At 37.9% G+C, this 14,107-nt stretch overlaps 1 protein-coding gene across 3 annotated transcripts; it reads left to right on the forward strand.

Annotated features, from left to right (window-relative positions):
- The first annotated feature begins 956 nt into the window (after window positions 1–956).
- LOC137956600 (beta-amylase 3, chloroplastic-like) lies at window positions 957–11,515 on the forward strand. 3 transcript variants are annotated; one of them, XM_068804151.1, is made up of 6 exons: window positions 957–1,696; window positions 9,030–9,240; window positions 9,335–9,451; window positions 9,559–10,320; window positions 11,307–11,377; window positions 11,462–11,515. In XM_068804151.1, the coding sequence occupies exons 1-5, from the start codon at window positions 1,170–1,172 to the stop codon at window positions 11,346–11,348; spliced, it is 1,659 nt and encodes a 552-aa protein (XP_068660252.1). In that variant the 5' UTR covers window positions 957–1,169; the 3' UTR covers window positions 11,349–11,377; window positions 11,462–11,515. The 3 variants fall into 3 exon arrangements, with proteins under 3 accessions (XP_068660252.1, XP_068660269.1, XP_068660261.1); XM_068804168.1 differs by having other exon boundaries at window positions 9,156–9,240; XM_068804160.1 differs by lacking the exons at window positions 11,307–11,377; window positions 11,462–11,515 and having other exon boundaries at window positions 9,559–10,620.
- The last annotated feature ends 2,592 nt before the right edge of the window (window positions 11,516–14,107 follow it).

The raw sequence follows: 14,107 nt of genomic DNA on the forward strand, positions 1-14,107 counted from the left end.
TTTTTGTGAGCGAGCAGCCCACAGGCAATAAATTGTCCGGTCTTCTGGTAGTCCATCATGCTCTACCTTCGGAATTAGTTGTTTACCTATACGGGACTAGCGTGGCCTATCGTGTTATCGTTTTTGCAAGTGAAAAGTTTCTAGGCTTGCCTTACAAAAAAAGAAAGAAAAAGAAACAGAAAAGGAAGAAGAGTTTGTACGGTTTCCTCGGCCATTTGGTTAGACTAAAGAGTTCTTGGTAATAGGATGATGAAGGCTTAACGCTTTGATGCTTATGGAGTAACTTTACTATGAGAGTACAATTCAACAGTAGTTCAAGAGAGCACTCCATTTCTACAGAAATTCACAGAGAGCGCGCCATTTCTACAGTTACGAGAGTCAATTTTAAATCCATTCTGGAAGCAATGTAAGCAGAAGAATTCAAGCTACAATATCAAACATTTATTTAAAAAAAAAATTAAAACCCACCTCATAAGCCTGCTTGTTTAGCGAACTTGTCTGATTTGAAACTAATGTCAAGGTTAGATTTCTAACCCCATTTCCCTCTACCAAGTCATCTCTGAACCCCATGCCCACCCTAATGAGTCCATGCGAACCCCGTACTCTATCCCCACGTTTTCCCGCTTGTTCCTGACTTAATGTTCACCCCTTAATTTTTTTAAAAAATATCATTAAAGTGAGATAAAGGGTAAATTTTATATTTAAACATATCTCGTGTGGACCAGGTTTAGTCAGATTTTAAGGGCTAACATCCTGCCTGACCCTACCCGACCCGTGCGGGTTTTCAAAGAAAACCGTCCCTCGGAAGATGAGAGCAGTTTGTACTTCTTTTAAAAATTTCTCGGACGATGTTCAGAGCAGCGTGGGGCCCACGAGGTGGGTTGTAGCGAGCTTCTTATCACGTCCTATAATTCGAATGAGGGCAATTTCGTCATCGTCTGTTCCATCAATCGCTTTTTCCGCCGTCCCTTCTCTCGTCGGAATTAACATATGTCCTCTGCCTGCGTTCTTCCGTCTTCCTTAATTCTGATGCCACACAATAAATATGAAAATCCCACGCTTCCCTTTGTAGCATTCTCGACATTGCGTCACGAATTCCCGAGCGTTTGATGGAAAATACCTGAAGAGCTCATATCCGGATCCTCCGTTTGCTCTCATTAGTCATTGCTATGGCGATCGCCTCCCCTTCGACTTCCAGCATTGCTGCGACCTTGTCTTACACCCATTACGACTCACCGCGGCATGGCCGGGTGTCACCGCTTCCTGGTCTCCGTTCATCTGTTCCTTGCCGCTTGCCTCCTCGTCTCACAGTCTCTTCCCGTTTCTACTCGTCCAAACCCTCTTCTGGCTCCGTTTTTCCGGAAGATCATTTTGAGCTCCACTATAGCTTCCCGTCTTACTCGCGCTCAACCAAGGCGGCCCCCGTCTTCGTCACTTTGACGCCGGATGCCGTTAATTTGATGGGGCAGATGAAGCGGAAAAAGGCTATGGGCGCGTCTTTCATGGCCTTGATGGCGGCTGGAGTCGAAGGGATCATCATTGAAGTTTGGTGGGGGATTGTCGAGAGAGAGGGGCCTAGGGTTTATGATTGGAGCGGTTATTTGGATATCGTCGATTTGGCGGGTAGGTGCGGGCTCAAGGTCCGTGCCGTCATGGCATTTCATCAGTGCGGCCGAGGCCCCGATGACTCCCCCTGGTAAGCAGCCGCAATTTCCAATTCCAAGTATTGTCTGGCTTTCAAAATATAGAAATATGAGCTTCCTTCGATATCTCTGTCATTCGAGTTCCTTTCTTGGTGTTTAATTGTTCTATAGGAGTTTTCTCTGTTCAAACTTTTCTTGATTACGTTACAATTATGTTTGCTCATTTCGTATTAGCTCTGCAACCAATCTGCTTGGCATTTATTCATCTATCTACTGACAAGACTTGCCTGATGAGTTGCTGTTGCCTCTAAAGAATGAAAGCTACATAAAGATGCCGAGTTGTAATTATGGAAAATCCAAGGGAAAGGTGGATGTTTTTAGGCCATTATGAATAATAAAAGTGTAAAGCTTCAGCCAATTGAAATGTTGAGAGGCATTTTACAGATGGCTTTAATTGTATTCCAAAGCGCTTCATTGGTTTAAAAAGTAATCTTATAAGTAAGTTTACAGGAAGAACTGATCATTGCAAGTTGTTTATTTTTCTCTTGTTTTTGTTGCTTGGGAAATGTTTTTTGGCATTCCAACTCTTTTGTCTTTCTCATTTCACACTTTTCCAGAAATTTAATTGGGAATAGTGGGCATGTAGTTGTCGTCCTCAAGAATTCCGAAATCATTGATCCTGCCACTATTTAAAACTTTCTAGAATTGTTTTTCTCCTCGAGGGGTTTGGCTTTTGTCTCCAGAGGATGATTCTTTTCTGGCCCTTAAAACTACAACTACCTGTTCAAAGGTCTGAGTGCATAATTGTTTTTTTGGCAGCATGAGTATTGTAAGTTCTGGCACAATTGAATACAAAGAATATTGGTTTTATTTACAAAACAAATTAAATTTTCAATTGGCCTTTTAATTTTATGTTTCATATGAGCAAAAGTAGAATTGAGGGGAAATTATATGTAGAGAAAAAAAGGTGGCAAATGTCCTTCTGTCTTCTCTCCTTCTCTAAATAACTCCTTCCATAGCTGTTTCTGTGCACTGCACGAAACCATTGTGACCTAGATGATTTGAGATTAACTTCAGGTCAAGTCTTATTTTTAGCAGAGCTGTATATTTTAATTAAAAATTCTTTACCTTAATTCATGATGTGCTCGCCTGGTAAAGCATGAAGATATTGCCCATGTATACCTTGTATGGTACCATTTGTAGAGAGTTACTTTTGTCCTTAATCCATGAAGAGTACTTATCTTTCCTCGTGAACCTGTGATACAAGTTCTTTGTTTTATAATTTTCTTTATGTTGGTTTCTCTTCATGAATCTCTAGTCTTTGGATTTGTGTGGCATTGCCATCATGATTACTTTATCTGAGGTTTGTTCACGTGGATCATCTTATAAAAAATTTCAGTTTCAACATACGCCTAATTGAAGAAGTAAGTTCTACTATACTGCATATTGTGAGTAGCATTACTTACCTCTTTGCTTGTATTTTCATGTAATCATGGTGTAGTTATATTTCATGGCACACAGATAATGATCACTTCATTGCATTGAAATAAATTACTGAATTTTCATCTGCGGAGGGCATAATAACAAAGTCTAGTACCGAAATTCTGTCTATTATATATTTGCCTTTGTGAAAAAATTGAGGGTTGAAGAGAGAGAATGAGAGGGAGAGAAAGTGGAGAGGAAAAATTGAAGACTAAACTGCGTTGGGGGACCTGCATGTCTCCCAACCTCTATTTATGATAAGGGTTGAGTGCAATTTACAAAAACACCCTTACTTTAAGTGAAAAGCCTAATTCTCTATATCTCCTATTCTACGTGTCCTCTTTACATGAAACTTTGTCCATAGACATAGTTGGACATGTAGAACAAGATTACATCAAGAAATATAAATAAAGATAAGGTAAAATGACCAAAATGGCCCTGCATTTTTTTCAACACTTCCCCTAAAGCTAAAGAATATATGTCAAATAGTCTTAGCTTGTCACAAAAGTTCAGAAATTCATGCTTTCCCGGCGCTTTATTTAGTTAAGATATCGTCGAGTTGATCACCAGACTGAACATATAGAGTAGTTACATCTTTTCTCATTACAGCATCTCGGATGAAATGACAATTTACCTCTATATGCTTTGTTCTTTCATGAAAGATTGTTGCCTAATTCTCACAATACATAGCCATAGGATCCTTCTGATCAAAGCTTAATTCTTGGATAACAAAATTTACCCACATGACGGTATGGTCTGTTGCTCTATATTAAGCTGTTATACTAGACCAAGCAACAACATTCTGTTTTTTACTCTTCCAACTAACTAAATTTCTTCCTAGAAATACACAGTATTTGGTGGTTGATTTTTTTATCAAATTTGGAACCTGCATAGTCAATATCAGAGAAAACCTCAATCCTCAAGTGATTATTAGGTTTAAAAAGGAGACCTTTCCCTGGTGCTCCTTTCAGATATCTCAAGATTCTCTGTGCAGCCCCTAGGTGAATCTTACGTGGATGCTCCATGAACGGACTCACTACACTAACTGCAAATGAAATATTTGGTCTAGTAACCATAGTATAAATGATTTTGCCTACTAGTCTCCGATACATTACTTTATCTTTTAGTTTTGGACTTTGATCATTATGAAGATCAAATCCTACTTCCATTGGTGTATTCGTAGGTTTGGCTCCTAGAAGTCCATACTCTTAAAGCATATCAATGACATATTTCCTCCGAATCAATGCCATTCCCTCCTTGATTCATGCAACTTCAGTACCCAAGAAATATTTTAGCTGACCCAAATCTTTAATCTGAAAGGGATTCGCCAAATGGGATTTAACTTTTTCAATGCCTGATCTGTCACTCTTGGACAAGATGATATCATCTACATATACCAATAAAATAATAATTCCAGACGATCGTTTCATAATAAATAGTGAGTGATCATAGTATCTTCTATGAAATCCCATGGATATAACCACTTGACTAAAATTTTCAAACCATGCTCGTGGACTCTGTTTTAAGTCATAAAGAGTTTTCTTGAGATGACATACCTTATGTGTCTCCCCTTGAGCAACATACCTCGGAAGTTGTTCTATATAGACTTCCTCCTCAAGATCACCATATAAGAAGACATTTTTAATAGCCAGTTTAAACAAAGACCAGCTTTGATGGACTACAATAGAAATGTGTATGTGAACAAAAGACAAGCAGGCAGCTGAAGAAAAAGTCTAAAAAACATCCACACCAAATGTCTGAGTATACCCTTTGGCAAAAAGATGAGCCTTGTATTGTTTAAAATATCCATCAGAGTTATATTTAACACCCAAGTGACAACTAACTACAACAATACCTAGAGGTAAATCACATAACTCCCAAGTCCCCCATCAATTAGTGCTTCCATCTCAACATCAATGACTTTCTCCCAATGAAGAGTCAACAAAACATCTTGCACTGAGGAAGGAATAGTGCAAGTGGAGATGGACATAACAAATTTACAATAAATATCAGACATTGAATCAAAGGAGACAAAATGAGATAGAGGGTGGTGAGTAACTTTACAAACACTTTTTCGAAGGGCGATAGGAAGGTGAAGATCACTTACCTCAGGATCAGGAAACAATGAAGAATCATGGTTTGGATCAGGATGAGATGGTTGTTGTTGGCGCTAATATACCTATAGTGGTTTCTCAGTAGGAGTATCATGTGAGGTTGAAACACATACATCAACTGGAATAGGAATAGGAATAACCGGACTAGGTACAGAAAGTTCTGGTGGAACTGACTCAGATCTGGAAGATTCAAAAATGAAACATCTATGAAGAAAGTAACATTTGCAGACACAAATATTTTTCTCATAGATGGATAGTAACATTTGTACCCTTTTTGTGCCTAAGAATATCCTAGAAATATACATTTAACAGACCGTGGAGACAATTTATCCTTGGAAGGATCAAAGATATGTGCAAAACATACACACCCAAACACACGAGGTGATACAGGAAATTGAGGTGCAATAGATAAAACAATCTAAATAGGAATCTTGCCATCAAGGGCAGAAGATGACATTCTATTTATTAGAAAGCATGCAGTAAGAACAACATCACCCCAATATGGCTTAGATACATTCATATGAATTAAGATAATGCGAGTTATCTCAAGTAAGTGATGATTCTTGCGTTCAACAACTCATTTTGTTGTACAGTGAACACACAAAAAGTCTGATGAATGATTCTTTGTGATTGACAAAAAGAGGCAAATTTACGGTTCATAAATTCCAAACCATTGTCTGTACGCAAGATATGGATAGAGGTTGCAAACTGATTCTTTATTTCATTATAAAATAGTTGAAATACATCAAAGGCTTCAAAATTTTCTCATATGAGATAAATCCAAGTACATCTACTAAAATCATCAATGAACGAAACAAAATACCTATAACCAAACTGACTAGTCACAGGACAAGGATCCTAGACGTCTGAGTGGACAAGCTCAAAAAGTTTATTTGTCTTATGAAATGAAATAGGAAAGAAGTTCCAATGATGTTTGCCTAGTTGACATGACTCGCATTGAAAAAATAATATTAGAAGGAAAGTTTGGAACTACTTGAATCAGTTTTGCAAGAGATGGATGAGCAAGTCTGAGATGTCACTGAAGTGATGAATCAATTTGTACTGCATGTAAAGTATTGTCTTGGTTGTGGATGTACAAATAATATAATCACCCTCTCTCACGAGTGGCACCAATCATCTTCCTCGTCACGAGATCTTGAAAGACACAATGAGTAGGATAAAAGGTTAGAGAACAATTCATGGACTTAGCCACATCGTTGACGAACAACAAATTAAAGAAAATTTTGGAATAAACAGTGCGAATTGAAGGGAAAGAAAAGGAGCAAGAGTAACACTTCCCACTGCTTGTACTGGTGAAACTAACCCATCAACAAGGTTAACATGCTTAACGAGAACAAACTCTTTTAAGTAAAAAAATAGTTAGGTCATACCTGACATGTGTTTTTGTGGCACAGGAATCAAAGACCCAAGATGAGGAATAAGACACTGAGAGTGTAGACATACATGTGAGAGGAGTCGAATGTGCCAAAGATGTTAAGTTGTGGAGCCTAATTAACGCCTTACGCTGAGTCGGTACGCGGATATATTAATTGTTGTTTCATTAAGGGTAGTTTAGGGATTTCACACTTGTATTAAGGTTGCCCTAGTTTTCTCTTTATATTTGGGGGCGCCTTTGTAAGGGTTATCATCGAAGGAGGATCATCAGTTGCGGCTGAGAGAGGTTAGAGAAAAACACGAGTGTGTGCGATTTCTTTTGTAAACTTCTTCATCATCATAGTGAAATATTGCAGCAGCGGAAGACAGGACGTAGTCTCACCTTGAGGCGAACATGTTTAAATCTTGTGTTTTCGTGTTTGATTATTTTTCTTTTGCAATTATTATTGCTCTTGTTAGTATTGAATTAAGGCGTCTAATTCCTAACAAAAGATGCACAAGGAATAGATTGTTGTGCTATACGTTGTGAGATCTATTACTGTTGTTTGATTAATTTTTGTAATTTATCTGGAGCACCAGACACGATTGTAGTTCCAAACCCTGCGGCTGTACCTTGTGCGTAGTAGCGTTTGCCCATAGGCTTCCCAAACTTTATCCAACATCTATTCGAGTAGTGATTAATGCATCCATTATGAACACACTTGCGCTTAGATTTACCATCTCCTCGGCCTCGTCCTCTGCCTGAATTATCTTGGCCTTTGCCTCTATCTCCACCGAATTTTGTGCGTCCCCTGGATGTATCATTGGAATCAAAGTTGTAGCTGATTTATTAAGGGCAGTAGCTTCACCCACTTTGGTATCTTTTCCAGCTCTAGGCACAACTGTCTTTTCAGCTCTCTGTACCCTATTAAAGGTAGTAAAGAGGTTAGGTATCTCATATGAGGCCAGAATTTGTGCCTTTATGCTATCAAATTCAGCATCCAAACCATCTAGAAATTTTGCCATAAGAAGTTGACTTTACTGTTTTTAGAGTTCTCGTTCATCTGTAGTAAATTGATGGAAGACATTGATTTCTTGCCAAATACTCAAAAAAGAACTATTATAGTCTGTCAACGTTCTATTACCCCTTTTTAAGCCAAAAAAATTTGTATGTAGTTCATATACCCTGGAAACATTGCTCTCGTGTCCATAAAGAGCTTCCAAAGACAGCCATATGGCTTTGGCAGTTTCAAAATTCATAATTTGGTTATTGATATTAGATTCCATGTTGTTTTGTCTTCATACTCCCGATCATCAACATAAGGGACAAGAGGGTCATCCCTAATAAATTTCAGTTTTTCCTGCCCTTTAAGTACATTCTAATAGATCTGGAGAAATTAAGGTAATTATCACCATTAAACTTTTTAGATGTAATAGTAATAATATCTTTACCATTCAGATTATATGATTCTTTTGATGGAGTAACCTCACTAGAATCAACCATATCAGATATATAAGAATATCAAACAGATCAAATAAACCTTCTAAAAAATTCCAAATCAACCAACTTAAGTGGCCCCACCACGTAAAATCATAGTTAGGGCAGGTAGATGATGTGCGCAGTCAAGAAATCCAAAAAATCCAACATAGGGATCAAATTCAGAAGATACTATGTACTGGGAGCAGCACTAGGGCTGATGTCAGTGGATGACGCGGATGACATCAGCAGTGATAGATCTGGAAGTTTGTGCACTTCTCGAGATCAACATAAAAAACTTTTTTGGCAGTTTAGAACATCAAAATCTGTTCTTAGAACAGTAGAACCAGTAACCCTAGGGTTATGGCAGAAAAAAATGGATTTTTACTAACCAATAGCTGAAAAATTGGAGAAAGATCTTTCCTTTATGTAGACATCTGCTTTAAAAGAATGAAAAACTTATCGAAAGGTCTTCCCAAATGCGATCTTTGCTCTGATACCATGAAACTTAAGAAGAAAGGGGTTGAACAGTGATAATGAGAAGGAGAGAAAGTGGAGAGGAGAAATTGAAAACTGAATTGCGTTGGGGGACATTCAGGGGAAAAAGTGGAGAGAAGAAATTGAAAATTGAACTGCGTTAGGGGACCTGCACGTTCCCCAACCTCTATTTATAATATGGTTGAGTACAATTTACAAAAAAATGCCTTTACTTTAGTGAAAACTTTAATTCTCTATATTTCTTGTTCTACGTGTCCTCTTTACATGAAACTTGATCCATAGACATAGTTGGACATGTAGAACAAGATTATACCAAGAAATATAAATAAAGACAAGGTAAAATAACCAAAATGGCCCTATACTTTTTCTCAACACTTTGTTTGTTTATAGTAATGGTTCTATTAAAACTGAAAGTTATTGCTACATTTGTGCCTCAAAAAGGATCCATCTTCCTCATTGGGTGCTTGAGGAGATGGACAAAGATCCAGATTTGGCTTACTCGGACAGGTTTGGAAGAAGGAATCGGGAATATATTTCCTTGGGATGTGATATTCTTCCTCTTCTTAGGGGTCGTTCTCCCATCCAAGCTTACTCAGATTTCATGAGGGATTTCAGAGAAAATTTCAGAAAATATCTTGGAGTTGTCATAACAGTAAGATATTCTTGCTTGTAAAGTTCTTGTATGTGGTATCTTCTGCACCATTTTGAAACAGCTATTTTATCTGTAATAGCATTCCATTTTGTAGGGTATTCAAGTGGGGATGGGTCCTGCAGGTGAACTAAGGTATCCATCATGCCCGTCAGAGAAACTCTCAAGGGTGTGGCGCATACGAGAGCTTGGAGAGTTTCAGTGCTATGATAAGGTAAAGCGTTTTTTTCACACTTTAGTTTATCTTATTGTCAGTGGGTGATGTTTGTCCTTTCCTCAAATCATCGTTTGAAATAATATCTTTTTTCTCTTTATGATTAGTATATGCTTGCTGCACTGAATGCTTGTGCTCAAGAAATTGGGATGCGTGAATGGGGGCGTGGTGGCCCACTTGGTGCTGGCAACTTGATGCAAAATCCAGAAGAGACCAATTTCTTTAAAAGTGATGGTTCGTGGAATACACCATATGGTCAATTCTTTCTTGAGTGGTATTCTGGGATGTTACTTCTTCATGGTGAGAGGCTGTGTATGGCAGCGGACACCATCTTCTGGGGCACTGGTGTGAAAATCTCAGCAAAAGTTGCTGCAATACACTGGCATTATGGCACAAAATCTCATCCTTCTGAATTAACTGCTGGCTATTACAACACATCAATTAGAGATGGATACTTCCCAATAGCTCAATTGCTGGCCAAGTATAGAATGACGTTGTGCTGTACATGCTTTGATGTCCAAGACTCAGAAGAGGAGGTTAATCCAAACAGCAGTCCAGAAGGATTCCTACGGCAACTCATATTGGCTGCTAGATGGTGTGGAATATCCCTTGAAGGTGAAATTTCTGTGGCAAAGTTAGACGAGCCTTCCATGAAACAGGTTATAAAGAGCTCGAGGCTGTATTCAGCAGGAGGTGGACAATCTTTCTCTTTTAACGTTGTGAGAATGAGTAAACATCTATTTGAGAGTCATAATTGGACACGCTTTACTAGGTTTGTGAAACAGATGTCAAATGCCCGGACCTTTCAGGCTAAATTGGATTCTAAGAGAAGCGAACTCTTTCTCTCATCATCTTCTGCATCATCAGAGGTAGTTCGTGGAAAGGCTTTTGCATATTACTGAAAGCTCTTCCCTGGTTTATGTAAACTGTCATCTTATATTGTATATTTTTCAAAGTGAAGCAACCATTGAAATGCTATTGAGTGCAAGGTTTTTCTTTTAGGCATTTGTGGGTCCGTTGTACTTTTGGTGGGATATTCTGTAACTGTGCATGCGTGTGCTTTCTGACTGAGGTTAAATAACCCAGTCCTTGTACAGAATTTCTTTTTAATTTTATTTTGCTGCAAATTTTGTACTGACTATATTTTTGTGAGTTCCATTTCTATGTCAGTTAGTGATTCATGTATCAGCAGGCTCAATATTTTATGGGTCATTGTTTCAATTAACTTAAATCCAGCTGGTAATTTCTAAATTGCCTTCAAAAGTGTGTTCATCTGTGAACAATAATTAGATCTCATTGACATTCGTGGACCTCCAATAATGCTCTTTTCATGTGGTGAGGGACAGATATTCTGCAGTTGACAAGAGTATTCATCCCTAGTCATATTACATCTTTCGGAATTTAATGCATACTGTGTCAACTAAGTGTATCATTTTTATTTTTTTGTATTATTACACATATATGGAGAGTTCAGAAAATAAATTTGGACATTGAAAAGGTCTCTGAAAATGACATTTTCTTTGTTGTTTTGTGGAGGTTTCTGAGCTCAATTGATCAGAATACCCACTTGGTTCTATACCACTCTGCTAGAATGTTATTTGTTGATTGAAATTGTAAAAGCATCTAGACAAAGGAGATTCTTTTTTTTGTGAAACTGTTCTCAAACTTTTGCCAGCGCCACTATTTTTGGAACTTATAGAGCATATAGGCAGACTTTCCTGCTAGTGGTCTGAATATCAGATGCATTTACTGAGCCATATTTTTTTAGGCAAAAATTTATTCTTTAAGTAGCTATTTTATTGCAAAATGTGCATCATGTTATCTGAAGATGTTCAAATTGAAATTGTTTATGTAGATCCAGTTGTCTGAAAGAACATGTATTCTGGTAATACACTAATGAGCTTTCAAATTGGGTTTATTCTTCAGGTAAGAGTGTCTCTTGCATTATGTTCTGTTACTCTCTTGCTTTAATATGCAAAACTTACAATTTAGTTAATGGTTGTTGCACAGGTTTCATGCAGGACTCATCCAGACTGGAAACTAGTTAAGCATCATGAAACTTTCAGAGGTACTTGTATGCTATCTAGGGATTCTCTTATATTTTGGTTGGATTTTATTTCAGATTGAGTTTTTTTCCCTCTATCGATCTTGCCTTGTTATCATCTTTCACTTCCATGGAGGTAACATAACTACTAAAAAGGCATACTAAAGATGATGCAACTATGGAATGAATTTTCAGTTATAGGGAAGAAAAGCTGTGCAAAGAAACTTGTGTTTTCAGACAGAATCTTGGATAATTCCTATACTTTTATGTGCTAGAGTGGAATATGAAAGAGCTCAGACATGGTCCACGTTCAAGGAAAATGTGCATAATTTTATGTTTTCTGATGCTATTCATTTCATCATTTGGGTGATTTGACTTAGGTGGACTGTTCATTTAGTTAGCTTGCATTTATTTTCATCAAGGTAATGCTTGGTTGTTCCGTTTGGTTTCATTGTTGGCATTTTAATATATGAAGTTACTACAGTTGGAAGAGCATAGTTGACAGTCTAGAAGCTAGAGTTGGATAGCTTTACAGCAATTTGCTGAAACATTGTACAAGCTTTAAGTTACAAGCATGAGAATTTGGAAAGTTACAGTGGCAGGGATCATAGGAGAGCAACATGTTAACAGGAGACCCCCTCTTTAGCTAATAAGTCTGTGAGGCTATTTGAACATGCTTCCACTCTCCTGTCAGAGCCAAAGAGATGTAAGATATCTCTTCAAATAACTATCTTAGTCTCCCAGGAGGATCTTTCTTGTTTTTGGATTCTATCACACCATTTATTTACCCAGTTACAGGATTTTTCTTTTTTCGTGGATTCGACCCAGTTACTATTTTAGCCCGATCTCTATGACCAGCAAAAGCTATGGGAAGACAATTAAATATACAGGTACATTATAGCTCTAGAAATGTTGATAAAACCCCTTAAACAAACCTTCATCATAATACTGAAAGCTATTAAAACTTCTAAACACTGGTGGTTAGGAATGAGCCTATCAGAAACACTCACCCACTGATCTTAAACCTTAACCAGTCCTTGCTTGCTGTTGATGCCTGGCGTCTTGATGATGCCTTCCGAGTAATCTTGCCAAATTCCTAAAGCTTGGAACGGGTATCAACCTCCCAAAAATTGGTAGGTACTACAACAATAAAAGCAATGCCTAAGAAAGAGTAATTGATAACATTCTGGGATCCATTGTGCTTGGATTAGAACTCAGAAGATTTTTCAAAGTCTCAATGTGGAAAAATCTTTAGAAGTAATTGGGGACTCACTACCCAGCTCTGTTCCTCGAAATAAGCAGGTTTCTGTTCCCCTCTCCACCCTCCCCCGCAGGTTTTGGAGATGTGTTCAGATCTCTTGAGGGTATCATCATTGTTACTTACCCCTAGGTATCTCCAACTCCATGATTGTTGAAATTCCTCTTGTTTTGCCTGGTTTTGGAGCAATGTATTGAGGTCAGCCAATCATTTGGCTGCCTCATTGGCTAAGCAGGTGGCATTCCTCCATTCTGTTATTGTAAGGGGATCCATTACCTAAGTTTTGTTCTGTTATGCCTTAGGGTTTTGGAATAAAATTTCATCTTTCTTAAGAAAAAAATGGCGAAAGGTCTACTGAATTATAACTTGGGAGGTGACAATTACAACTATCCCTTGCCATATGCAAGTAATCAAGCATGAATTAACATTTGCCTGTTTTGCTCCATTTAATACGGTATGCAGGTATGGCAACTTAGTTTAAGAAAAAATATTTTGGCAGAACTGTTCTAGGATAAACATAGCTCTTGAGTCTACATATCTTAAGAGTGATATTGCGGTTATCTGGTATGTTTTAAGTTGTTCTGACGTATCGGGAAAGCTGCCACTGTGTTATGTCTTGGTAAATTATCTGCTCTATCATTTGTATAAATGTTGCAGCGGCTGATATTATCTGGTGGCGAGTGCTGCCCCATTCTGCCCCACTGCAGAAGGTAATGACACCACGATCTCCACATAAGAGGATACTAGCGGAAGGTTAGTTTCTTGACAATCTGCTCCCTGGTGATAAGCCCTCGAAGGTGTTGGCTTGTCTATGAAACCCCGGACTGATTCCCTTTGAAGGTCCTTTTTAGTTTCGGACTGCTCCCGAAAGAGGGGGGAAAGGCTAGACTTTGCCCTCTTCCCTCACAGTTTCAGAGACAAGCGGAGGGTGGATAGGTGTGGCAGGACTTTCCTTCTCTTCTCTTGTTTATGCAGTTGTCCGTCCTGGTTTCTGCATATATGGACTTGGACAAGGGAATCAGGTCTGGTTGAATCCGATTCAACCGACTGGTTTTGTATGGGTTTTTCAACTATGAATTTTAAAGTTAATTTTTAAAATATAATCTTTAAGATGTTGTAATCATCTAGATGTCATAATTGTAAATATTAAATTCTGAATATATATATATATATATTATATATATTTTTTGAAAATTACAAGAGGGGTTTCCGTTTAAGAAACTCACTTAAATTTAACTTTATATTTTATTATTCGAGAAGAGTTATTACACATAAAATAAAGGATATTGAGGTAATTTTATTACGAGTGTTTTTCATTCCTCAGTCTGCAGACGAATGAGATGCCCAATGAAGG

This window comes from Aristolochia californica, unplaced genomic scaffold (assembly GCF_029961685.1).
Source record: "Aristolochia californica isolate CCGP_79_NKW_82.1479 unplaced genomic scaffold, dmAriCali1.0.hap1 SCAF_1, whole genome shotgun sequence".
In the NCBI taxonomy this organism is placed as follows: domain Eukaryota; kingdom Viridiplantae; phylum Streptophyta; class Magnoliopsida; order Piperales; family Aristolochiaceae; genus Aristolochia; species Aristolochia californica.

What these genes read in the sequence shown, in the direction of transcription:
- LOC137956600 (XM_068804151.1), top strand. Translation starts at nt 1,170, where the DNA reads ATGGCGATCGCCTCCCCTTCGACTTCCAGCATTGCTGCGACCTTGTCT. An exon ending in GGCCCCGATGACTCCCCCTG is followed by an intron (nt 1,697 to 9,029) that starts GTAAGCAGCCGC and finishes TGCCTCAAAAAG; the next exon opens with GATCCATCTTCCTCATTGGG. An exon ending in ATCTTGGAGTTGTCATAACA is followed by an intron (nt 9,241 to 9,334) that starts GTAAGATATTCT and finishes TCCATTTTGTAG; the next exon opens with GGTATTCAAGTGGGGATGGG.